Source organism: Protopterus annectens, chromosome 1.part0 (genome assembly GCF_019279795.1).
Source record: "Protopterus annectens isolate FY-2018-M chromosome 1.part0, PAN1.0, whole genome shotgun sequence".
NCBI lineage: Eukaryota > Metazoa > Chordata > Ceratodontiformes > Protopteridae > Protopterus > Protopterus annectens.
This window is the reverse complement of record NC_056725.1, coordinates 119,761,496-119,787,605: the sequence shown is the minus strand read 5'-3', so window position 1 is coordinate 119,787,605 and position 26,110 is coordinate 119,761,496. Positions and strand designations below refer to the sequence as shown.

The 26,110-nt window shown below is 38.4% G+C and overlaps 2 protein-coding genes across 5 annotated transcripts in view; one reads left to right on the top strand and one right to left on the bottom strand.

Annotated features, from left to right (window-relative positions):
* The window catches only part of ARMT1 (acidic residue methyltransferase 1), a 352,965-nt gene extending 350,925 nt beyond the window's left edge, over positions 1-2,040 (bottom strand). The window contains exon 1 of the mRNA XM_044088624.1: positions 1,757-2,040. Coding sequence (XP_043944559.1) covers positions 1,757-1,800 — 44 coding nt within the window. The 5' untranslated portion in view covers positions 1,801-2,040. The remainder of the gene's footprint in view (positions 1-1,756) is intronic.
* Positions 2,041-2,135: 95 nt separating this feature from the next.
* The window catches only part of RMND1 (required for meiotic nuclear division 1 homolog), a 611,103-nt gene continuing 587,128 nt past the window's right edge, over positions 2,136-26,110 (top strand). For 2 of the 4 annotated variants that reach the window (XM_044088165.1, XM_044088420.1), the window contains exon 1: positions 2,136-2,295. The gene's annotated coding sequence lies outside the window, so the exon portion shown is untranslated. Of the gene's footprint in view, positions 2,354-26,110 lie in introns of all 4 variants that reach the window. The other 2 variants (XM_044088253.1, XM_044088337.1) reach the window with 1 other exon arrangement.

Sequence of the window (26,110 nt, the reverse complement as noted above, 5' to 3'; positions counted from 1 at the left end):
TAGCATTAGACTTCATCTTCCTAATCTTTTTTCATGGGATGCCCTAGCCCTTTGTGCATGAAATACTGCCCCTATCCAAAATTAGTTGTGGTGTAAATTATTTAGTGTCCAACTCACACTGCCCAAGTGTCCTTATTACTGCCCTCACTTGAAACTGGGTGAATGGAGATCTCTTTTATTGGCAGAAAAGTGGGCTCCTCCCTTGAAACTCTGTGCTTGGTAAAGTTACAGACATTGCACTATGTACCGGGGTCCAAAGCCAAACACATTGCTTCCTCATCTCTTGAGGAGTCTACTTGCCTACCTGTGTAAAAGTCTCTGCTAACAGTCTTTATATGCTGAGTGAGTATGCAGGAGTGTATGTTCTGCTTTACTACTTGACTACACTAATTGTGAACACACAAATGCTCGATAAAGGGCTATTAAAAAAGACAATGTTTTGAGGAGCCACACCTTGTATTCATCATGACATACCCTCGAAAGTTTATCCCGTAAGACTTGTTTTACTGCCAGGCCAAATGGGTTGTTTAGGGATATCTTCTGCCCAGCCATTTGGCATGCTTTATATTTCAAATGCTTTGGTGAAATTTTCCCACCCCATGACTTTGTGTAACCAGCTGATAGCTTACTAGATGTATGGCAGTGTTCCCCATGCTCCAACATTACCAGGACATATGCTGTCAGTTGTTTTACTGCTATGGGCCATATTACTGGCCAAACCTGCACCTGCGCAATGACTACAAAATACTGTAAATAATACTGACTCATCAACAATATCCAAATAACTAGGTTATGAAAACACAGGTACTAACCATGCTGTGACCTTCTGGTTGAAGTTGTTAGTAAGTGTGCCACATGTTGCCCATTTGCTCCAGATGGTACAAGGTAGTGTTCCCCATTTTAGAGAGAGACTGTTGAGAACCATACTTCTATAATGATAAATTTAACTTGCATCAGGCTTCCCCTGTCTTGTTTTTGCTTGATAGCTTTGTAACTGCCTGCTTAAACTTGTTTTATAGATGTATGTATAAGCTAGGATACCTAAACGTAATACAGACCTCTTATGGGGCGTTGCCTATATTAAGATGAGGTTGCAGAATAAAATTGACTGTAAAGAGTACAAACACAGGTGATATTATACAGGAAAATCTTTTAAAAAAAGGAGGGGTGCACGACATATAAAACAACATTAAGCACACCATTTCAAAGCTATCAAGCAAAAAAATAAGGGGGGGGGTGGAAGGCTGATGTAGGGTGACATTGTGATTGTAGCCTGCAGCACAGCTCTCAACTGTCTCCAAAATGTGAACACTACCTTGTACAATCGAACAAATGTGTGAAACACTTACAACTTCAACTAGAAGGTCACAGCATGGTTAGTATTTATACTTTCATAATAAGATAATGTTGAGAAGGATGGATCTGGCATTTGATTGCAAAAAAGTAAAGTAAAGATGCTAGTTGGTTGTGAAAGCTCTGTTTTCATGCAAAGTATAACCAGCAGCCATACAAGCAAAGAACAATTCAAGACATAAACATATTACACTTATCCCATCCATTCCTAATTAAACTGCAGACAGTGAACGTGGAAACACAAGCCTGGTACGCCTACTACCTCTCTTTAGCACAAGGGATGGACTTCCCACTATGTATCAAAAGAACTGACAGTGCTAATACAGGAATCAGAACACCAAGTCTGTTCACTTGCTCATGCTCCAATATAAGGCAAACATGAAAAAAAGAAATGTACACAAACCCTACAAACTTTGCAGACAGGGACTGCGGAACAGGTGCTGCCATCTTCACTACAAATCACGCTCAAACCTGTAATAAATCCAACCAGCGTAGTAGTCTTCAGTGACTAAATAATGTCAACTTGCATAAATGGGAAACAGGCAATTTATCCTCTCTATGGGCTTGTCAATTACTGTAAACAGCAATTTGTTACAAGCACACTTTATAAACTAACGATTAAACCACGTATCCCTGTAGTTGCCAACTTATCCAACCTAGCTTACTGCCTGCTAGCAAGGGAAACAACGTAAAATGCGCATCCGTATTGCAACTACGTAGTCACATGACTGTCACGGAGTGGGCTTGTTTATATTAATGCCTGTGATTTGTGTGTGTCACTTCCTTAATGTGACAAGTAAAGGTTAAACAGTTAACTTGTGTTGTTAGCCTATGTATGATTCCTAATATTGCGTTTATACATCGTGTGTGTAAGAATGATCCACATATTATGGGGATAGGTTGTGCATCCTAAACATCTAACGCTGGTATTCTGCTCCCCCTGTAAGTCTCTTATTACCTTTAAAATGCGTTCCAGTCTGTGCCTTTAATTTCCACGCTTGTAAGTGGCTTTTATAATATTTTTATTTATTTTGTTCCACATGGAACGATAAACTTACTGTGTTGCTTGACCTTCCTTAAGTTTTCCTCATTACTGTAGAGTTTGTGTCGCATGTTACTAAATTTAGGGCTGAAGGGATTGGGAACACTGACGTGTAGAAATTTCTTTTCAGCTGTGCTGGAGTTTAATAATGTAACTTGGTAATAACGTGTGAGCACGCCACTCGAAATGAGGGAATTTCATGATAATCATTTGCCGTGCATGTGTGTCATTTTTTCCTCCCACGTCCAGTGTCCTCTGTTTATTTGAGACACGTTGCTAGTGTACAAATGTTCGCTTACAATGAACTATTTTTCTTTACTGTAAATTAGCTTTCGTTATTGGCGTGCAGGGGCTTTTAGCAGAGTCATAAAAAGTGCAATTCTATGCTGTCCCCTTCCCAGTAGCTGTCATGTAATTACACATTTTTTAGGGGTGACCACTGAATGCCCTTAGTGACTGGTCAATTGTGTACAAAGTGATTCTCTTTCCAGAGGCAATGCAGCTGAATTGGTTTATTTATTTATTTTCTTCACTCCGAAGAGACTAGCAGGCTTCATACCTGCATAGTGTGCCTGTTTTCTGTAGATACTACAGATCATCAATAATCCTATTTTTGTGTGTGGTAACTGTAGCTTTTTAGACATTTCCTTCTTGACCTTTCACAAAGGAAAACTGCAGAATTAAGGTGCTGTTTGCCATAAAATATGTGGTTAATAGTAATTAATGCCTTAACTTGTGTTAAGCATATTTATTTATTTGTTGTGTGATAATCAGGACACCAGAATGTTCAATAATGAACTCATTTAATAATTTAATTGGTAGGAATGTGCAGTAAACATATAGAGCAGCAGTGGAATTGTGAAATGAAGTATATGAAAAAGTAAGGAGCTAGATAAAGGAATTAATATATTTGTACAGGAAAATAAACTGGTAAGTTTGCAGTTGGTTTGAGACTTAACCTGTGTCCAAGAAAGTGTAATAAATAATACTAAAGGGAAGTGGGTCATAATCAAAGAAATATAGATTCTGTCAAGAAGCGGGCATTTAAATAGAAATTACATTCTGTTAGGAAGCAGTACATTATCTAGCAGAACTATACAGAAGTGCTGTAAGACGCACAGCATGTTAGTATATCCGTGCTTTTTTAACAACATCTCGCTATAGTTAAATGGGTTTAACATAGGAGACACAAAAAAATAAGCAAGTCTCCGTTGCTTATTTTTTTTAAAATGTCTCATCTGTTAAATATAAGCGGACACAATATATTAATAAACAATAGAAATAAATGGAAAACTACCGGACCGTGGACCTTTTCGATGACTTTTCCCGATTACATAACGATTAAAACGACGGCACCATGCGGATTGGTATAATATGTTGTATATTGACAGTGGAGCAGTAAATTCTAAATAGGCTGTTCAGCATACCTGTACTTTTCTTACCATGTGACATAGGCTGTACCAAACCTGGAAAGACTGTGGTTAAACAAACTGTAGGGTTGTGAGCATTTTTTGTAACTTTGAGGTGCATGGGCAATTGAAAAAAATAGTAAAGCAGTTGTATGTAGTTTTGGATTTTGTCTGTCTTGGGCTGACTTGAAGTCTTTTAGGGAAGTAGTACTCTGGATGCAAAAGGCATGTGATCCCATAATTATGGAACAAGAATGGAGAAGATATATGTAAAATATTGTGTGTTAAGTTATGTCTTTTAAGGCAGATAATGCTGCTGAACTGATGTATCTTAAGACCTTGCATACCGATTCAGTCTGTAGATTTCAGTCACTCTGCAAATCAAAGAATAATAGACTAGCATGTTTTCTCAGTAATAATGAAGGGGTCAGGGAATCAGATAAGGCTGATAGCATGCAACACTGTGAGTATGGCGACTTGCATGACTCCTTAATTAAAGACAGAGTTGTTTGTGAAATTGAAAATGTTTAGTTTAGAGACAGATTACTAAGGGAACCCAATATGACACTGGGCCATAGCTATCAACCTTCCATCTCCAAAATGAGGAACACTGCCTAATGTGGAACAAAAGGGTAAAATGTGGAACACTTACTAATGGCCTAATAACAACTTCATCTAGGAAGCCCATATTATGGCTAAAATGTGATATTCTTACTTATAGAATAGGTCTTTTAATGAAATAATATGATTCAGTTCTATTTACCATTGATATCAGTTAAAATACTGTTAACACTAAATGTGTGACGGACCCTGTCAATGTGGAATTTCGAGAAACGTGAACTTTTTCAGATCCCAAATGAGGAACGTTCCTCAAAATGAAGTACACTTGAGAGGTATGCACTGGGCAGTGCATTTGATGTATGTAGAGTGAGTTGGAATTGCTTAAAACAAAAAGCAATACGTGAAAATGAAGGCAAAACAAATCACAGAATTGCTTTAAAAAATAATGTTTGTTATAGTATGTTCTCCAAGATGATGCCTGGTAAAAAAAAATTAGCAACTGGAAACCACACGTTTTGCAAGTAGTCTGGCTACAGACACAAGCACATTATAAAGCCAGTCAGGGCTTTGTGAGTGTAACAGCCATTTTGCAAAAGTCTGTAAAAGCTATAGTAAGATTTGGATGTATTAGAAGTAAAAGAGCAGAACAAAATGGAAATGTTTGTCTCTTCTGTTGAGTGTCATACAGTGAATGCAGTACAAATTTTAGACTGATAAAGTGATTATTTCTGCTGTCAGTGATAATTTTGGTCAAAGGAAGATGATTAAACACATGAGTGTTTTAAGCTTGGTATAGGTGGTTGAATGCAGTGTATTATCTGCATATGCATTTAAGACAATGAGTCTTTCTAATGAAAAGTATACATGGAGATGTATACACATCATGTATTTTCGTGAAAACTGAAATGTGTGTGTGTGTGTGTGTGTGTGTGTGTATGTGTGCCAGGTTTTGCTGGATTGTAAGTGCAAGTGCAAAAATAGAGCTTTATGCCCCAAGCACTGTCCTTGGTATTAAGAGTCCTAACACTTGAGGCAGTTGGTATGATTGAAATGATTCATGCTTGTCAGGGCTAGCCACCCAGTGGTTTATCCACTGGCTCTAGGCGATTTGTTACACCGCAACCTCATGTCATTGATCCCCTTTTTCTCCATTTTACAACTGTGCAATTATAATTTAATTCCATAGCTGTTGCAGAATACAGCAAAAAACAAAGCCAAAGGTCAGATCAGTAAGTCTGATAATATGTTAATTGCAAAGTGCTAGGTCATGTGACCTGTTGCAGAGACCTTGCATGTTTATGCAGAACCAAGGAATGTCCTTCGTAAACAGAGTTTAATGCTGTATTAGATACAAAGAGGTATAGTAATAGAACAAAAATGCAGTAAAATAGCTTTTGAGATAACATTTTAAATATAGTTTCCAAAGTGCTGAATGTGTGTTGCAACATATTGGTGATATTTTGCAGTACACCGATTTGTTTCAGAGCTTGGGCTGTCTACAAGGACTGTGTCACCTTAAGGATTTCCCATGAATCAATACCAGTGATTCATACCATGAGAGAGTTCCATTTGCTCTTACTGGTAGAACAGACCATTAATTGAAATGCAAAGAAGATATGAAAGTTGAGTAAACAAAACAGAAGGAATGGCTAGATGGTATGTTAAATGGTGTGAAGGAGGACAAACTGAGAGTGTTTAGATTACCAAGACTCAAGTGAATCCAGAGCAGATATTTGTCAGACAGTTGAGACAGGTGTTGCAACAATACGTAAAGATACGCTTTACCAACCAGGGGATCTGTCCATTTAAAGGAATATTCATTCGCCAGTGTTGCAAACCTTATCCCAGAATTTACCTGTACTGTCACATAAATGATTAATGCACAGAAAGCTTTCAGCCCCTGTTTCTCTGTCCCATACAATGAAGATATTACCACTTTCAGTTGTTAAATCTTTTATTTTTCAGAAAGGAGCTTGTCTTCGCCTTCATTCAGACCCCTGTTTAGCATAGGTCATGGATATAATCAACAAACAGAAGTGAGTAGTATTGCTGGAAATGAATTTATCCTCAAGTCTTGGTGAGTACCTTCACAAGGTGGATTCTCTTTTTACAGAATCTCACCAAGACGACAGGGGTCCAGATGGAGAAATGATAAAGTCAGCAAGCAAAGGAGAGTAGTATTGTTGGAAGTGATTTTATCCTCAAGTCTTAGTGAGTACCTTTACGAGGTGGAACCTGTTTTTTTTAGTTATTTATTGACTGATTGTCATTTGATTACTGGGGTAAGTCCGACTTGGTAGGAGCCAATTTTCAGTGGAGGTCTGGGGAGAAAAGCTCCAAATATTACACAACATTTTAAGAACGATAATTTTACAGTTTTTAAAAATAATACAAAAAAACAGTGTAAATAATTATACCAACTTAGAAATAATATGAAAACGCTGGTTAAGAATATTTACAATTTATGTCACAATGATTTAATAGAAATTTTAGCAAGTTTATAAAGAAATTAAATGTAAGTTAGTATAATACACACAGAAAATGCAATACAATGTGAAAGAAAAGCAGGCTTATGGTGTACGTAGTGAGAAAGCCAGAGGAGATAAATTGATGGCAGTAAGGAAGTGAGTAAAGAAGGTGAAGAGATGTAAGGTATGAATTTGGAATTTGTTCACATTTATGGCAAGAACAGAGCCAGCATTTGGCTAGGAAATCTTTCAGAATGGTTTTGAAGGATGGAAGGGATGGTATTGACCTAATGGATACAGATAATGAGTTCCAGGCATTAGCGACGTGGTATGAGTACAGATGATGCATATCAGATTTGAAAGGTTTGTGGACAAATGAGATTTGGTCATTGGATCATAATGACTGACTAGGAAAATAGTTGTGTAGAATGTTTAGTGCTGGACAAGCAGATGAAGTCTGGATAATTTTATATGTGGTAATAAGCTGTGTATATGTTAATTGATTGGGTAGTTCTAACCAAGTTATGCTTTTTAGTGCTATACAGTGATGGGCTCTGAAAAAGGTATTTGCTGTAAATTTAGTAATTTTGTTATAGCATTGTTCAAGTTTTGATTTTTGTGATACCTGAAGGTTAGTAAGAGTGGGGGCATCATAAAGAAGTGTGGATATTATATGATTAGTGGCAAGTGTAGCTTTAGTTCCATTGGTGAGAAAGTTTTTAACTCTAAAGCATCCCTAGTTTTTTTATGAGTTGTCTTCTGCAAGTTTGTATGTGCAGGTCAAATTTTAAGATTATCATCCACTATCTATCCTAATAATTTGCTTTGAGAAGACGTAATTGGTTGTATTATCAAGGGAAAGGACTTCAAATTATATTTTTCCCCATGGGAAAAGGATTTGGAGAAAAAAGTAGCAGTTTATTAGAGCTAAGCATCAAACAGAGAAAGCTATAAAGCAGTTAAGACAAGAAACATCACTATTAGTAGAGGGAACAAATCAACAGAAATACTTAGAAAGATAGACCTGTTGAAATCAACATGCAGTATCAGAACGATGACCCAAAAAAGTTTTATAGAGAACTGGGAAACAAAGCTAAAGAAATAAAAACACCACCAAAAAAGAAAAGTAGACACATTTTGGAGAAATATCTATGAATTCCCAGCAGAACATAAAGATGCTGAATGGTTAAAAGAAGTAAAAGACACAGCAAAAAGTTAAAATGGATAGGATATGAAATTGGATGAAATAACAGGCAGAGAAACTGAAATAAAATTACGTAAAGTTCCTGTCTGGAAAACTCTGGGCTCAGATGCAGTACCTAACTTCTGGCTAAAAGTATCAACATCTTTACACAAAGATTTAGCCCTGAGTAACAACTGTTTATGCTCTTCCCAATCAGATACCAACCTGGTTAATAAGAGGGAACCTTGCAAGCTATCCTAAAAACTATAGACCAATAACTCGCTTTCCTACGATGTATACATTATTTACTGGAAGTGGTGCTGTGGCAGAGCCTAGTCATTTAGAATAAAACTCAATCATAGCAATAGAACAGAAGGGTAACAAAAGAAACTCATATGGAACAAAGGATCATTGTCGTTAAATAAAAGACAATGGGGAAATGGAGAATTGTAAAAGGTGAATAATCTTGGTGTGGAATGGCTAGATTACAAAACAGCATTTGACATTATCCCACATTCATGACATTCATGGATAAAGGAATGCCTACAAGTGTGTAAAATACACTTTACATTGATCTTTTATATTACAGTGACCTTGAAACAGTGGCAAACCACTTTGCCGCTAATCCATAATAAAGAACAAATTATCATCCCAGGCTTAAAAATTCAAAGAGGGATATTCCAGGATGACTTTTTGTCACTGCTGCCCTTTGTCTTGCCTTTAACCCATTAAGCTGTCTACATAACAGATTTGGTCATGGTTACAATTTGGCTGCCAAAAAATACAAAGTGGAAATACTTCTCATCAGCTTTTGTGGATGATTTAAAATTCTATAGTTCATCAGATGAGCTGAAAGCACAACTGCAAGTGGTCAAAACTTTCTCAGTTGATATAAAAGTTATTTGGTCTTAATAAATGTGCAGCATCAAGAAAACAGTGTGAGACAGGAATGTGATATAAAGGAACTTGAGCAGGAGGGAGTGTATAAATATTTGGGAATTGTTGAAGGGTCAGCATTAAAATGTGAGCAAATGAGAACAAAACTCAATAGGGAATATTTTTTAAGATTTAAATTAATACTCAAAACAGCCCTGACATCTAGGAACAAATTTCAAGCTATAAACCAATTTGCTCTTTCTATACTAACTTATAGTTTTGCGGTGATTGACTGGCCCTAAAAAGTACAGGATCAATTGGAGAAGAAAACAAGAAAATGCTTCATGCTTATCAAATGATATATAAAAATCTGTGTGTTTTCCAAGATTATATATTCCTCGTTCTGAATGAGGTATGGGCCTTCTTGAAACTTATTACATGTTTAGATCTGCAGTTGTAGGACTGCATACATATTTGCTGACCTCACCAGATCCACACATAGTGAAAGTTCTATGAAGCAAAGAACAGGCTCACGTAGTATCAGAACCGAAAGTAAATGCTCACAACAGGAGTGCAGTAATGAATATGTTTAATAAAACACCAATCGCTTCAGATCCAAATATCAACACAGTGGTTAAGCTGTTTTGTCCCCTAACAATGGCGCTTCTTTAGAACCATTAATGCTAAATTAAAATGCATTTAAATACCATCATTAATCATGTGATCCATTCCTTCAAATGTTAATAAACTATTAAAGACATATAACATTATTTACAAAATCATCTACGTTGTATAAAAAGGTATAAACAGTATATAAAATGTCAATTGCACTTGAAAAATAACTTCATAATACCAAGCATGTGCACAAGAAAAACAATTATGAATTTAACTGGATGTGACATTTATTAAAAATAAATATAAAACTAGATCCAAAGATTATAATTTAGCAACTCTTAAGTTTTAAAACTGGAAGAAGGGTTATATGGTCATTCAAACCAGGATAACACAAAGTATTTAGCTTTAATTGCCAATTTAGTTCCTCTAATCAATCTTTGTTTCCCAAGACCCACCTTGAATGTTGTAAGGTACTACTTCCACTGTACCAAACAAAAACATGGGGAAAGTGTTACAACTTTGTGGGTGTTTAAACATGGAATTGTTTGTTATCCTTCCCTTACCACCTGTGTAATTGTATTCATATATCATTTTATGAAAATGTCTTTCCATGTTACCTACATAAAAAACAGTATAGCCAGAACACAGTGCAATGTAAATAACTCACTTCAGAGCACAATTGCCATCAGCAAGACGGATGTTGCCAAAAGGGATATTATCCATGTTGACTTGTTATTTCTCCAGAACATACCTACACTGACTACAAGCACCACACCTCTAGGTACCTTTCCCCAAGGTTATTGTAATGTTTGTTTGATGTTCAGAAATATTTTTAACATTCCTACCATTTAATGTACAAAATTTTTAGTCTTTCCCAAGATATTGAAAGCATTCTCCTCTGCCATGAGAATGTTCCAGTTTTCAGTAATAATATCTTTGACCATCTTAGAATGGGGATTATACATAACTACCATTTTTTATCCCTATGGTTAGTGTGAAACCCATTAGATGGAGTACCAACTGAATCGGCTCCCAATCCTAATAAAGGGTTATATTTTATACTCCATCCTTTAGAAACTTCCTGCCTTATGTCATTTAAAAGTTTTAGGGGGGGGGGCTAGCTCCTCTCTGGAAACATGTCAACTATCTTGTCTGCTTCGATAGAAAATAAATCAAAGTCCAGACACATTCTAGCTATTCTCACCAACTGCCTTTAAAATTTTTTTTTCTTATAAAACCTTGGGTGACAACTTGTGTAATGTAAATAATTGTTGGAAAAAGTAGGCTTCCTAAAAATTGTCAACCTGTCTTTAAAAATTGTAACATCCAAGTAGTTGACAGCATCTATGTAAAGATGAAATGTAAATTTAAGGAAAGACATTGTTTAAGATACAACAGAAATCCATTCAATTTTACAGTTTGCCCAGTCAATAATATAAAGATATCATCAAGATATTGTATGTAAATACACCAATAGTTTTGATAAGCTGAACCCTTAACGGACTTCTTTTCCCAAGCATACATAACTAAGTTGTCATATATAGGGGCAAAACAAGCGCACCCATGGCTACCCCTTGTAAAACATGAGGAGAAAAAGGTTAAGATGGCTTCCCTGCTTAGTTTAGCTGAAGCACATAACTGTGAAGCTGGAATGGAAATCAAACCAGAAGTAGACAAAATCAGGTAGCAACTGAATGTGCTAAAAAACAAAGAATGTAAGGAGAAATATCAGACAAGAAAGGAAGAAGTTTGGCAAAGGCATAAATATAGTTGCAAGTACAGAAAACTCCTGGAACAACCTCATGTCTATTAGGGTCTGATGTAGGAATGATTAAGGAAAAGTGAACATAAACCAAAAGATGAAAGGATAATATTGGCGGCCCAGGTTAGTGGACTACATACATGTTGGTTTACAAAGCCCATTGAACATGTGGGAGAAACACAAATTCAGGTTTTGTAAAACAGAACTAGAAAAAGTTGCACAGAGGGCCTGTATACCAAAAGGCATAGACGGTTGCATTGGGGATTGTGCAAACATTACAATATTGAAGTAGCTGAAAAGCATTGGAAACATGAGCCACAAAGCATTCTAGAGAATGATGACATAGGATCACCCATTACCAACAGTTCAAAAAATAGATGCAAGAAAACCAGATATAGCAGTCCATTAAAAGAAGCATTACTTATTGAAATTGCCACACCCAGTGATTACAGTGTCTTACATACAGAGACCGTCATAAAATACCAGGCTTTTCAGGCAGAAATGAGGGCAATGTGGATGAAGGATACCCAGACAGTTTCATTAGTAGATGTAGGAGCAATGGGTCTCATGAAAAATAATTTACAGTTGTGTTTACATATACTACCAATGCATGCAACTCCATGTGAATTGCGGGAGTCAGTTCTGGACAAATTGAAGGTGCTGTGAAGAGCACTTTTGGCTAACTTCAAAGATTGAAACAATACTACTTTTACGAACGTTAATCCTATTTGACTTGGGAATGGGGTCCACTCCCATCATCCTATTAGAAACCCAAAAACTTGCACAAATTAAACCAATAGAAATTTTTTAAATTTTAGAACTCTTAGGTTCATAGGTAGGTACTAGGTTATTGGCCCTAGGGCCTATATAAGCCTAGCCAAAAAGGTACCCTGGCTTTCGCCACCCAAGAAAATCATTTTCCTGTGCCCCTGTCGAGCAGAGGGGTGAATTTCCTATTTCCCATCCGATCATCAAGATTTTTCTTGAAGAGTGCTAATGAGGAGCTTTGTTTGATATAGATAGATAGTTTGTTCCAGAGTATGGAAAGTCTCTGGGACAGGAATCTATCCCTCCAGCATGTTCTGTATATTGTGGTGACAAGGTTTAGGTCCCTAGAGCATGTAGCTCGGAGGGATTGGGATTTCTTTAAGTGGAGCATGTCCAACAGCTCTGGGTTTGACATAGCTTTGTATGTTAGGCGGTGATCGCCTCTGAGTAGGCGATTTGTGATGAAGTAAAGCTGGAGTTTTTTGAGACTGCGTAGGGTATCTGTTTGAGTCTGGTAATCCTCTTTGTGAGGTATTTCTGTGGCCTTTCCAGTTGTTTTAGATGTCTTGTGAGATACATACCAAAATGGGCGTTGTACTCTATAACGAGTCTGAGTGCCGAGTAGTGGGAAACAATGACCTCTTTTTTTTTTTTCCTGGATGAGAAACCTTTTGTGATGAGGTGTGCCATGTAGAAGGATTTCCTGACTACTGTGGTGATGTGATTATCAAAGGAGAGTTTACTGTCCACCTGTGTCCAAAGGTCTCTTATCACACTTTTGGTGTTAAGTAAACTACCACCTATGTGGTAGCTAATGGGTACAGAGTTTTTACCAAAGGGGATGACAGCGCACTTTTTGGCATTGAGCTTGAGTCCATGGCTTTGACACCAGGCATCTGTCTTGGTGAGGCCCTTTTGTAGGATGTGCACATCTTTAGGAGTTTCGATTATGGCTCCTAGTTTTCAGTCATCTGCGAACTTTGATAGCAAAAGACCTTCTGTGTTAGCCTGTACTTCAGAAAAGTGGATACCAAACAGGAGAGGACCCAGGACTGAACCCTGTGGTACTCCACTTGTCACTGGTCCGAAGTCTGATTTGGAGTCTGCTACTTTCAAAGTGTGGGTTCTGTCAGTGAGCCAGTTGGCAACCCATCTTGTGACATGGGGATTTATACCTAGTTTAGTGAATTTATCTATAATTCCAAGGTGGGGGTGGTGTCAAAAGCCTTGGTGAGATCTAGATAGGCTGTGTGAACCACCTTACCCTTGTCTACGGCGTTGGTGACTGCTTCATAGAAGTCTATCAGGTATCTTCATCTTCCACATTTTTCTGTAATGAGACTATTATTGCTGCTGTAAATACAAGGGCTATAAACAGTTAAAGTAAAACTATTTTTCCATAGTTATTTATAGGAGAAACTTTTTATTTGAAAAACATGTATGAGTTGAACAGCAGTCCTGCACAAACACAATGATAAATAATCTCACTTTTGTCCACTTGTAATTGCTGCCTTTATTTTACTACAAAATTAAACAAACTGACACATCTACACAGCTGTAATTTATCTTTTCTAGACTCTTTGAAATGATCTATTTTAAGTAAGTCAGGACAGTGCAAACTTGATTACATTCACACCCTGCAAGTATGTGTGGGGAAGGAGGGTCTGGAATATTTACTGTTTCCAAATGCATACAGTTCTGTTGTGATGAATTTAATAAAAGTACCAATTAGAGGAGTACCAACTGAATCAGCTCCTAATCCTAATGAGGTAGCTGACAATGAAGTAAATGAATAAAGGAACATTCATAGAGCAGGTTCAGTCTGCAGTACCTGAATGTGATGCAGTCAATTCACAAATCACTGTAATATGAGTACTATGTGTGGCCTCATATAATAACAGTGTTTTAGTCTTATGGATGTGTCAGTATGCAATTTGTAGACCTAAACTGTTTCCACATTATCTCACTTGAGTTTTGTTTGAGTAATAAGTTGCAGTTACTGCACTGCACTGCACTGCACTGCACAGAGAAAAAAATGCTAATTTTTCATGTCCTCTGGTACTGTCGCATATTTGCTAATGCTGGTTTAAATGAAGTATCAGTATGTGATTAACACCTGCACAGAGCAGTAATATAATAATTTGAATAATGTTATGTAAGAAAACATCACATGCCTAAGTTTATTTATTTGTTTTATTTTATATTTGTTAACCTGGTAGAGTCCGGCTGGGCAAGTAGCCCATTTTCAGCGGAGATCCAGGGAGAAAAGCTCCATAACAATAGTACAAAAAGATTACAAAAAATGTAACAAACAATATACAAAAAGTTTGACATTTGTCAGTAATCACAATTTACAAAAAGGGGAATGTAAAACAGAAAACATTACATTTCCTAAGCCTTACTACAGACAGTAATATGAAACTTATTAGATGTATAACTAAAAACCATTGTGATAAGTTAAGAAAAAAAAAGAAAGAAAAATGTTAGTATGTAACAAGTTTCCAAACTGAATGTTATGCATATTAATTCTTCAAGAGGTTGCTGCATTTTGGAGTAGACATGAGATGACTTGAGTCATACAAGGGTAATGCAGTAGTCCAAATATGACACTTACAGAAGAGTGTTGGGTATGGTCTGTCAGTTGTTTAAAGGAATAAAAAAATTGTAGCCTAAGAAAACCTGTAATTAAGGATACTTTACAGGAAAATTAAATTAGTCTGGTTGCAAAGGCTGTGCATCTTAATAAGTACTGTAATTCATAGTACTGCAATTTTATCCAAATGAAGGACTGCTTCCTTGTATGTAGCATGAGTCAGGTAAGTGAGATTTGAAATATATTTTGGGAAACAGAAGGTGAAGATGTAGTAAATATCACATCAATATGGCTGGCCCCATTACTGCCATTTTTTGGTATAACACATTCAAATATGATAAGAACAACTTTGAGGGAATCTGATGCTTGTAATAAAACATTTACTATAAAGCTATAATGGAAAAAACACATTTGAAATAATAAGGTGTAGTTTTATTTTCTTTTAGGTTAGATGGGCTGATTTCCAAGCTGTGCAGTTTTAAATCAAGATAACTGGAATCTGTTTGGCTCAAGAAGTGTTCCACAGAGAGTTGGGGCTAGCTGCTGTAGTCAATTGATGGTCTTCTACTGTGGGAATCTACCAAGCGGTGCATGACATACATCTGTTAAATTTGCTAGACAGATTAAGGCAATAAGGCATTTCCTTAGCATTGTGAGACATTTTTAAATGCATTACTAATGTGTTTGATGTAGTAGTTCTACTTAGGAAGCTACTAGAATACTGTGTTGAATGGTTTTCATCAATGGAAGAAGAACAAGGCTTTCAAATGCTTAAGTATTTGATCACTGTGATGCCTATATTCCAATTGTATATCATGCAACCTGCTACTCTTCAGGTAGATTCTAGTCCTCAGGGTTTTGGTGCAGTATTATTGCAGGAAAGTAGACCAGCTTATGGATCAAGACCTTGAACTGGTGAGCAAACATGCTGCACACAAACTGATATGGAGAGGTTAGGCATAGTTTTTCATTGTGACAACTTCCATGACTCTTTCTATTATCACAGAGTATCTATTCAATAAATCTTTATGCAGGACACCTGCAGGTTTTCAAAACATGTAACTGTTTTTGCAAAAATATGATCTGCAGGTTTATGCATGTAGTTGTCATGCTTTACTTAAAATATCTAGAAGAGTGTAAGCAAGAATGATTTGAGAAAGATCTGGAAATCTTGTGAATTGTTACTCACTTATGTTTGCTGAGAAGCTTAAAGCATGTGCAAAGGAAAACTTTTGGAAATCTAGTTGTTTGATATGATGGACAGGAAAATGTTTGGAAATGTAGTTGTTTGATATGATGGATTGGATGGACAGATAAATAATGCTATGTCATTACATTATCAGGAAGTGTTTTTATTTTTTCGTTGGCACAATGCCAAGGATAACAGAGTCATTATTCATGCTAAACTGTGAGAAGCACACCCAGGCGTGAGCAAGTAGAGCGTAAGGACTTGTTTTTCTTTTTTTCTGTTGTTAGGTAGGGGCAAAGACCTCTGAACAAATAGATCAAGTTATGAAGGACTTTGAAATCCTGTGACATGGCTCAGAAATCAAAATCCAAAAAGAATAGAAGTGGGAGCTGATTTGTATCACTACAAAGATGCTCATCATTTTATATGTGATCTACTACTTGACATTTTCAGAAGTTGTGCAGTTATATGAAACCAAAAGTCAGATTCTTGCTATGCTGTTGGAATCAATATTTGTTAGACATGGGATTTCTGTTTAAGTGATATCTGATGATGATTGTCAATTTGTGAACAAGGATTTTTGCATCTTAGAGATTTTGGTGGGAGTTCAGACATGGTGCTTTGAGTCATCCGTGTTCTCAAAGCAAAGTGCTGGTAGAAAAAGTGGTCCAGACTTGTAAATAGTCTTTCTCGTCAACAAGTGTGATCATTTGAAGTCTTCGCATTAGTTAATTGTGGAGTAAAAAATTTTATAGGCCTTTGTCTAGCACAGTTGTTAATGGGTCAGTTGTCTAAAGTGTCTTCCTCATTCTCTTTGAAAGCACCTCTACTGAACTATGACGGGAAAGGCAACATTAAACAGAAAGTATCCTGATGTAGATCATACAGAAATGTTTCAGCCTTGGAGAAAGGGGAAAGAAGATGGATGAACTTTGATTTTAGCAAATTACTGAAAAGCTCAAGATGTAGAATGGTGAGCACCACTGTAAGTGATTATGCATATCATCCAAGTTTCTGTTTGGTTTGAGGACCTGACATATACGTTTGCAGAAGAAATGGAAAACCGTTAAGCTGCCATATCAAGTTGATAATCCCTCTGTGTCCCAACCTACAGACAACTGATTGTCTGCTGTAACAGAGCTTAGGAAGTCATCGCCACCTTCTCAGAGTGAAAATATTTTGATAGGTGACAAGTCACCTCAGTTGGAAGATTCTTTAGTGACTGATACTAATCAGTATGGCAACAGAATTTCATCAGCTATTCAAGCTTACCATAATAATCTATATACATACATATATAACTATTCTGTTTTTAGAATATTGGTTATAAATACGAGAAGAGTGTGTTGAGGAGATGGAAAGAGTACTTTGAGGGGCTGATGAATGAAGAGAATGAGAGGTAGAGAAGGTTGGATGATGAAGGGATAGTGAATCATGAAGTACAATGGATTAGCAAGGAGAAAGTAAGGATAGCTATGAAGAGAATGAAGAATGGAAAGGCTGTTGGCCCAGATGACATACCTGTGGAAGCATGGAGGTGTTTAGGTGAAATGGCAGTGGAGTTTTTAACCAGATTGTTTAATGAAATCTTGGAAAGTGAGAGGATGTCTGAGGAATGGAGAAAAAGTGTTTTGGTACCGATTTTTAAGAATAAGGGTGATGTGCAAGGCTGTAGTAACTACAGAGGGATTAAATTGATCAGTCACAGCATGACGTTATGGGAAAGAGTAGTGGAAGCAAGGTTAAGAAGGGGCATGATGATTAGTGATCAGCAGTATGGTTTCATACCAGGAAAGAGCACTACAGATGTGATCTTTGCTCTGAGTGTGTTGTTGAAGTACAGAGAATGTCGGAAGGAGTTGCATTGTGTTTTTGTAGACTTAGAGAAAGCATATGACAGGGTGCCTAGTGAGGAGTTGTGGTATTGTATGAGGAAGTCAGGAGTGTCAGAAAAGTAAGTAAGAGTGGTACAGGATATGTGCAAGGGTAGTCTGACAGTGGTGAGGTCTGCGGTGGGAGTGACGGATGCGTTTAAGGTGAAGGTGGGGTTACATCAAGGATCAGCTCTGAGCCCTTTCTTATTTGCAATGGTGATGGACAGGTTGACAGACGAGATCAGACAGGAGTCCCCGTGGACTATGATGTTTGCAGGTGACATTGTGATCTGTAGTGAGAGTAGGGAACAGGTGGAGGAGACCCTGGAGAGATGGAGATATGCTCTAGAGAGAAGAGGAATGAAGGGTCAGCAGGACTAAGAATATATGTGTGTGAATGAGAGGGAGGATAGAGGAATGGTGAGGATGCAAGGAGTAGAGGTGGCGAAGGTGGATGAGGTTAAATACTTGGGGTCAATAGTTCAGAGTAACGGTGAGTGTGGAAGAGAGGTGAAGAAGAGAGTACAGGCAGGATGGAGTTGGTGGAGAAGAGTGTCAGGAGTGATTTGTGACAGACTAGTACCTGTAAGAGTGAAAGGGAAGGTCTACAAGAGGGTAGTGAGACCAGCTATGTTATATGGGTTGGAGACAGTGGCATTGACAAAAATGCAGGAGTTTGAGCTGGATGTGGCAGAATTAAAGATGTTAAGATTTGCACTGGGTGCGACTAGGGTGGACAGGATTAGGAATAAGTATATTAGAGGGTCAGTCCAGGTTGGAGGGTTTGGAGACAAAGCCAGAGAGGCACGATTACGTTGGTTTGGACATGTACTGAGGAGGGATGCTGAGTATATTGGAAAAAGATGCTAAGGATGAAGCTACCAGGTAACAGAAAAAGAGGAAGGCCTAAAATAAGGTTTATGGATGTGGTGAGAGAGGACATGCAGGTGGTTGGTGTGACAGAGCAAGATGCAGAGGACAGGAAGAAATGGAAACAGGTGATCTGCTGTTGCGACCCCTAACGGGAACAGCCGAAAGATGATGATGATGGTTATAAATACGGTTTATTGTAGTGGCTGTATATAGTGTATCAATAATTTTCCACAAATCAAGTCAATTTGTTTTTTTACATATCGTGTAAACTGTATTTGATTCAGTGTATATGTGCATGTAGTTATAGTGCAGTATATATTTGATTGTGTGTAATGTATATAGTGTACAGTTCTTTTATGATTAGGAGGCATGGTCACATGCTACTTGGAAGAATCACATTTGATTGATTTTTCAGTACAATGAATCCAAATTATTAAAGCCAGAGTTGGTAAAATATTCTTTAGCTGAACTACATTTTAGTATAAAAGTAATTATTACATTTCCACAACTTACTGTTCTTTAGAAATTTCAGCCACATAAAGTTTCAAAAAGCATTTTTTGTAAATAGACAAGCCACCATACACCCCCTATAAGGGTCATCATCCACTACAGCCTTACTTAAACATACTAGCCTCCTGGTTGCATAACCTTGGAGAAAAGAGCTAGACTCATAGCTAACCCTAGGCTCGCTGCCCATGCGGGTCATTATAATGCTAGACAATTTCCCTTTTGGTGCTCAAATGAATCTCTCTCTCTCTTGGCAATAGATTGGGCTTACCTGTCCCATGGTCTATTTAACTGTATTAGCCCTGATGAGAATTACTGGGATTACACCATAGATAACTTGAGAGGACCCATGCATGGAGGCAAAACATTTAGGAGCTGCCTCTGTCCATTAGTGATACATGGGGCAGTCCTGCGGTAAATGTTCTGTTTACCATCCATAGGTTCAAGTTACTCTTGAATACGGACAGGGATGAGCTTTGTTTTATATGGATGGAAAGTCTGTTCTAGAGCAGTGATGATGATGAGGTTTAGATACCTGGACTGAGTATTTCTGATGCCATATGACTTGCTGATGTGCAGTAAATCCATCAGTATTGGGCCTTATGAGATCTTGTGTGCTAGACACAGGTCACCTCTTAGCAGTCTGTAGGATACAGAGTATAGTTTGAGTCTCTCCATGTAGGATGTGTTGTTTAGGCCTTGTTTCCTTTTCATTGGGTATCGCTGTGGATGTTCCAGTTGTTGCATATGTCTAGAAAGATGTATGGGAAAGGGGGATATTGTACTCCATAACTGGCCTAATGAAGGCTGAGTAAAGGGGGACTATGACATCTCTAATGCTAGACTTAACCCCTTTGTTTATAAGCTGTGCAAAATAGTAAGAATTTCTTACAACAGTGGACGCGTGTTTGTTGAAAGTTAGGCCGCTGTCCACACAAGTTCATAAATCCTGAACAACTTGAAACTAATTGACATGATATCTTGAAAATGATGTTTGAAAGGTTTGCCAGCACAGATAGATAGCTGCCTAATGTCCTGAATAGAGACTCCTAATGGAGTAGCAGTATATAAAACTGTTTATCTACTAAGCAGGAGCTGCCCATCTGTTATTGCAGTTCTTAATAACCAGCAGTTTCCCAATGAGAACAAGTTGTATTGTGTTGTTTATCTCCTCATACTGTTTGTGTGTACAGTCTAATTGTTGGAGCTTCGTTATGTGCTTTGTTTGCCTTTCATTGGTTGGGGAGCATTGGGAAAGCAAACTGAACATTGGCACATTGCTTACCTTTAACATTGGATGCCATCCCTCTAACAATGATTTTCACAGCAGGATTCATTTACTTCATTACTTGACTGTGTGTGAGAGCCACCAATTCAGACAGCTAACTTCCATTTAGTAGATCCAACAATTTGTTATTAAGTAATCCATTTTCTACCAAAACAGATACCTTAAGAGCAGAACTCTCAGTATTCCCATACTTATTCTTGTGGCGAGTGTGCCAAATCACTGTGGTGTGCAAATAAAACCACAGTGGCATAAAACAGAAACCTTGATGTCAATGATTTTCTATAGCTAACCACAGATTGCTAGGATAAGAACATCAGCCAGTTAAAATTCTGCATATATATTTTTTTCTTTTTGCTACATATCTGTTATAAAACTAGGTATAACTAGGGATAGTTTTTTAAATATGTATTCAACCAAATGAGCATTTGACTGCATGAGATGTCAGCCATATGGATTAAGTGTAGTGAAATTTAAACCAAAACTACATATGCTGGGAACATGTGCAGGTATACGTGAAATATTAGGTCTCTGTTGATGATCTTCCTTTGGATCTGCTGTTATCCTATAGATGTTCCCACAGGGATTTCTACCCAGAAGGATTTGCTAGTGGCTTTTCCTGATATTTCAGAGGATAAACCACTTCTTAATTGATAGCAAAAACACAAGACTGCCACCAAAGCTTTAGAACTCACTTGTCCTGCACAAAACAGATCCAGAATAAAAAGCAAAACACCAGGACTAGGAGACGGCTGTAAAATCCAGTATAAAAATCTTTATTCGACACAAGCGCTTTTGTGGGTAACCCACTTCTTCAGATGGCTAATGCGTTTTAAAAGCAGCTCTTGGTTTAAATATCCTCTTGAAACACATGATTAAAACCAACCAATACATTGTTTTGGTGTGAACAAGCACTTTCAATTTAAAGTAACATTCTGCAAGGTACATGCTATTGACTAAACTAGAAATCTGAATGTACATGTATACACTTCTAAAAGCCTATTTATAAAGTATTGAAATTGTAATTCAAATTTCCATAACTTTTCAGTTTGGAATCACAGGCACAGAATATGTCTGCACATGTTTACATTTTCCACCGTTTTCCAAAACACATACAAGCCTATAACAAGAAGTCAGTTATTTATCATACGAACAATTCCACAGCACATCTTACCTAAAAAAGCTGCCTAGACTTAAAACTCTTCAGTGATATTCTGTAGGTTACCCCCCCCCCCCCCCATACTCTCATATATTCTACCTATAACTAAAAATTTAAAAGCATGTTCTATATCATTATTGATAGTGTGTCTGGCCAAAGCATTCACTTTGTTCTTCTTATGGATGGCATAAGTGTTTGCACATATTCTTTACTTCAGAGATCTGTCTGTCTTCCCTACTTAGAAACTACAGCACACTATGCAATGGGCCAAGTAGACTAAATGCTGTGTTTCACAGATGGCATTGATTTCAAACTCGTATGGCTTTAACTGATCTGGATGTTCAAACTTAGAAGTACTGTAGGTAAGATGTGCTGTGGAATTGTGTGTATGATAAATAACTGACTTCTTGTTACAGGCTTGTATGTGTTCTGGAGAACATAAATGGAAAATGTAGCTAAGTGCAGATATATTCTGTGCTTGTGATTGCAAACTGAAAAGTTATAGAAATTTAAATTGCAATTTAGATACTTTATAAATAGGCTTTTAGAAGTGTATACATATACATTCAGATTTCTAGTTTAGTCAATGGCATGTACCTTGTAGAATGTTACTTTAAATTGAAAGTGCTTATTCACACCAGAACAATGTATTGGTTGGTTTTAATAATGTTTCAAGAGGATATTTAAACCAAGAGCTGTTTTTAAAATGTATTAGACATCTGAAGAAGTGGGTTTACCCATGAAAGCACTTCTGTCGAATAAAGATTTTTATACTGGATTCTACAGCCGTCTCCCAAGTCCTGGTGTTTTACTTCTTAATAGATACTTAAGTAATGTACTTCTACTGCACATGATGGTAGGTCTGTAGGAGGTAGATTCATCCTGTATAGTATATCCTCCCCTCTTGCAGTAACATGGGTGTAGCTGATGTACAGATTCCATTCCTTCTTCTAAAGCCTCTTCACTGTGTCTTTGGAATATCTGGAGAGTCTGGGTACTGTGGTACATGAAGGGATAGTGAGGAGTTAACATGATGATGTTTAATATGCTGAGCAATCCTTACTTTAACAACAGGACAAATGCTGCAGGTGCGCAAGCCTACTTTTTACAGAGATGTTTGTGTTTAAATTTCATTTAGTTTCATCCATCCTAAGATCCACATCTTCTTTATCAAAATAAATTGACCTTTTTGTTGTTAACTAGCCACTTTTCAGCTTGCAAAAGGGGCTCTTAGTACCTTTTATTATCATCTGATTCTTAACTTGGGAAGCCATAAAAAGTGTTCTTTTTCAGCTGTTGAAAATTATAGATAAAGTAAACTGTGATAATATGTAGTACAATAAACCTGTTTAATGTGAAATGATGAATATATGTCCGTTGTATGTGTTATTGTATGTATGTATGTATGTCTTCTCAATTCGAGCCTGATGCATGCAATTTTTAGACTGCACTTGTGTAGGCTAAATGACAAAGTTTACTTTGACTTTGACTTTTCTGGGGCAACTTGAGAACTCTGTCTGATTTAAATGACTTGTTCTGAGAAACACAATAAGTAAATATATGTGAAAATAATCAAATAGTATACTTTTGATGACAGAAACACCTCCTTAGCAGCTCAGAGCCTTAGTCTTCTGCACCGACTGCTGTTTTTTAGTATTACTACAGGTTTGTGATTGAACTGATTGGTACTAACATCTACAACATGCAGTATAATATCTGACAGTGTAGTCTGTACTGTGCTGCTAATCTCCAGTGCTTTGCTTCAGCCGAATTAACATTCAGAGTCCTGCATGCATGGTAACACCTATTGGAGAGTCTTTTTTTGCTTAATTCAAGTCCTTCTCATCTACAGATTCCTGCTGTGTTGAATGGCAGCTTCCTCTAAACTAAAGGGCATTTAGACAGCTTGCCACTTTGGCACTGGATGCGCTTGTGCAATTTCATGGAACCCTTTAAGGCTTCCTTTCTTAACACTCCCATTGAGGCCTCCTTGTTGTTTGGACCCAAAGTTAAAAGCACACTGGCCAGATGTGAACAGGAAGGTAAAACCCTTTCTGCCGTAGGTGTCCGTTATTCTTCCCCTCAACGTGCTTTCTCCCGAAACCAAAAGAGTGGGAAGATATGGTTCAAGAAATCTCAGGGTCCTTTCCGTGACACACAGGCCGAGTTCTCCCCTAGAGGCAGAGGGGGAAACTTGCAGGGAAGATGCTCCTTTTGGGGCAGAGGGGGTCCGCGTAACTAGGGTTCCAGGGATTCTTTCCCTGGCCAATCCTACCAGCGCTCCTGAAGAGCAGCTCAACTTCTTTCCTCTGGAGGTGGTTGAGGGACGTTTCTCCTTGTACCCTTCTGCCTGGCTAACCATCACCATCGATTCTTGGGTACACAGGATTATAACCAGAGGTTATCATATCCCCTTCGATCTTTGTCCTGTCCCTTCAAAAAACCTTCCCGATGTTCCACCCAGTCAAAAGAAAGAAGCAGCACTAGATATGGAAAAGCTGCTAAGAAAGAGAGTCATCCATATAGTCCCTCCAGACCAGATAGGATCCAGATTCTCCCCGATACTATTTTTGGTGCCAGAGAAAACCATGGACTGGAGACCAATTTTGGAACTCAGTGTATTGAACAAGTTTGTGAGAGTACAAAAATTCCGGATGGTCACAATACAGTCTATCCTCCCGCTCTTGGAAAAAGATGATTGGATGTGCTCGATAGATCTTCAAGATGTGTACTACCACATAAAAGTGGACAGGCCATCAAGAAGATTTCTGCACTTCTGTGCGGGAGCCAGTCACTGCCAGTTCAGAGTACTGCCCTTCGGACTCTCTACAGCCCCCGAGTGTTCACAAAGTGCATGGCAGTTGTCACAGCTCACTTGCAACTTCAAGGATTCCAGGTGCTTCCATACCTAGACAACTGGCTCATTTCCGCCTCCACCAGACATCTACTGGAAGAAGCCCTGGCATACTCTCTCCTTACTGCACAAAGGCTAGGCATAACCATAGACTGGCAAAAATCCAATCTCACCCCATCTCAGTCGACATAATTCATAGGGGTTATCTTGGACACAAAGAACTGCAGAGCTGCCATTCCAGAGCACAGAATTTTAAGGATAAAGCAACAACTGATTCCAGTCCTTTCAAGGGAGAAATCCACTGCTCACTCGGTTCTACAGCTGTTGGGTTCCATGGCAGCCTCCATCACCATTGTTCCCCTGGCCAGGTTTCACATGAGGCTTCTACAATGGCTACTGCTCACCCAATGGTATCCTCTTTCAGCCATGATTCGAGCAACCCACAGGTGCAAACAGGATTTAAATTGGTGGATGACACACAATCTGTCACAATGGTCTTGCCCCTTTTCCCCCCAGCAACCCAAGGCCACAGTGACCATGGATGCCTCCCTGATGGGGTGGGGGGCTGTGTCAGGGACAGACAGTCCAAGGCACTTGGTCCGAACTGGAGGTCCATCTACACATAAATGTTCTAGAGCTGAGGGCGGTGCTTCTGGCGTTGCAAGCATTCCATCCCCTGCTGCCGTCTGGGACAATTGCAATTCAATCAGACAACATGGCAGTCGTCTGGTACATCAACAAGCAAGGTGGAACCAAATCTTACCCCCTTTGTCGAGAGGCCATGAGGATATGGCAATGGGCGAAGGCTACCAACCGTTTTCTTCTAGCAACGCACATTCCCTGGAGTTCCGACGTGATAGCAGACAGACTCAGCAGGTGCATTTTTCAATCTCACGAGTGGTCCCTGAATCCTTTGATGGCGGCGGAGATCTTCCGCCACTGGGGCCGTCCTTGCTGTGACCTCTTTGCATCCCCGACCAACTACAAATGCAGCAATTACTTCGCCCTGATTCCCCCTCCGGGACAGTCACCCAGGGGATGCTCTAGTCCACGATTGGCCCTCGGGTCTCCTTTACGCATTTCCACCCTTTCCTCTCATTCCCCAGTTTCTGAAGAAAGCCCGTCGGTTGAAGAGCAATGTGATCCTCATAGCACCATATTGGCCTCGACAGATTTGGTTCCCCTTCCTTTGGCCTCACCTACTAGATCGACCATGGATTCTCCATCCAACCCCGGAGTTGATCTCACATCCACAGAACCTGATTCATCCCAGCTTAAACAGCCTAAAGCTCACAGCTTGGCTACTCCAGTTCCCTTGATTGCCAGGCAGAATGATCTTTCTTTACCAGTACATGACATTTTCATTGCATCTCATAAGTCTTCCACTAGAATTACTTATCTGAGCAAGTGGAAAAGATTTACCTGTTGGCTGAGAGATAAACAAGTAGATCCCTTCTCAGCACCAGTGTCGATAATACTAGACTATCTGGCCGACCTTTTCCAATCAGGTCTATTGGCCTCTACCATTAGAGTTCATTTGACTGCAATTTCTAATTTTCATGAGGGTGTCCAAGATTCCTCTCTTATGTCCCACAAATTGTGCAAGACTTTCATAAAAGGTGTGAATCATCTGAAGCCACCTTTTTAGAGAACTTATTCAACCATGGGATTTATCATTAGTTCTACAAGCTCTGACAATGCCACCTTTCGAACCAGCCTCTTCTTGCAACCTCAAGCAT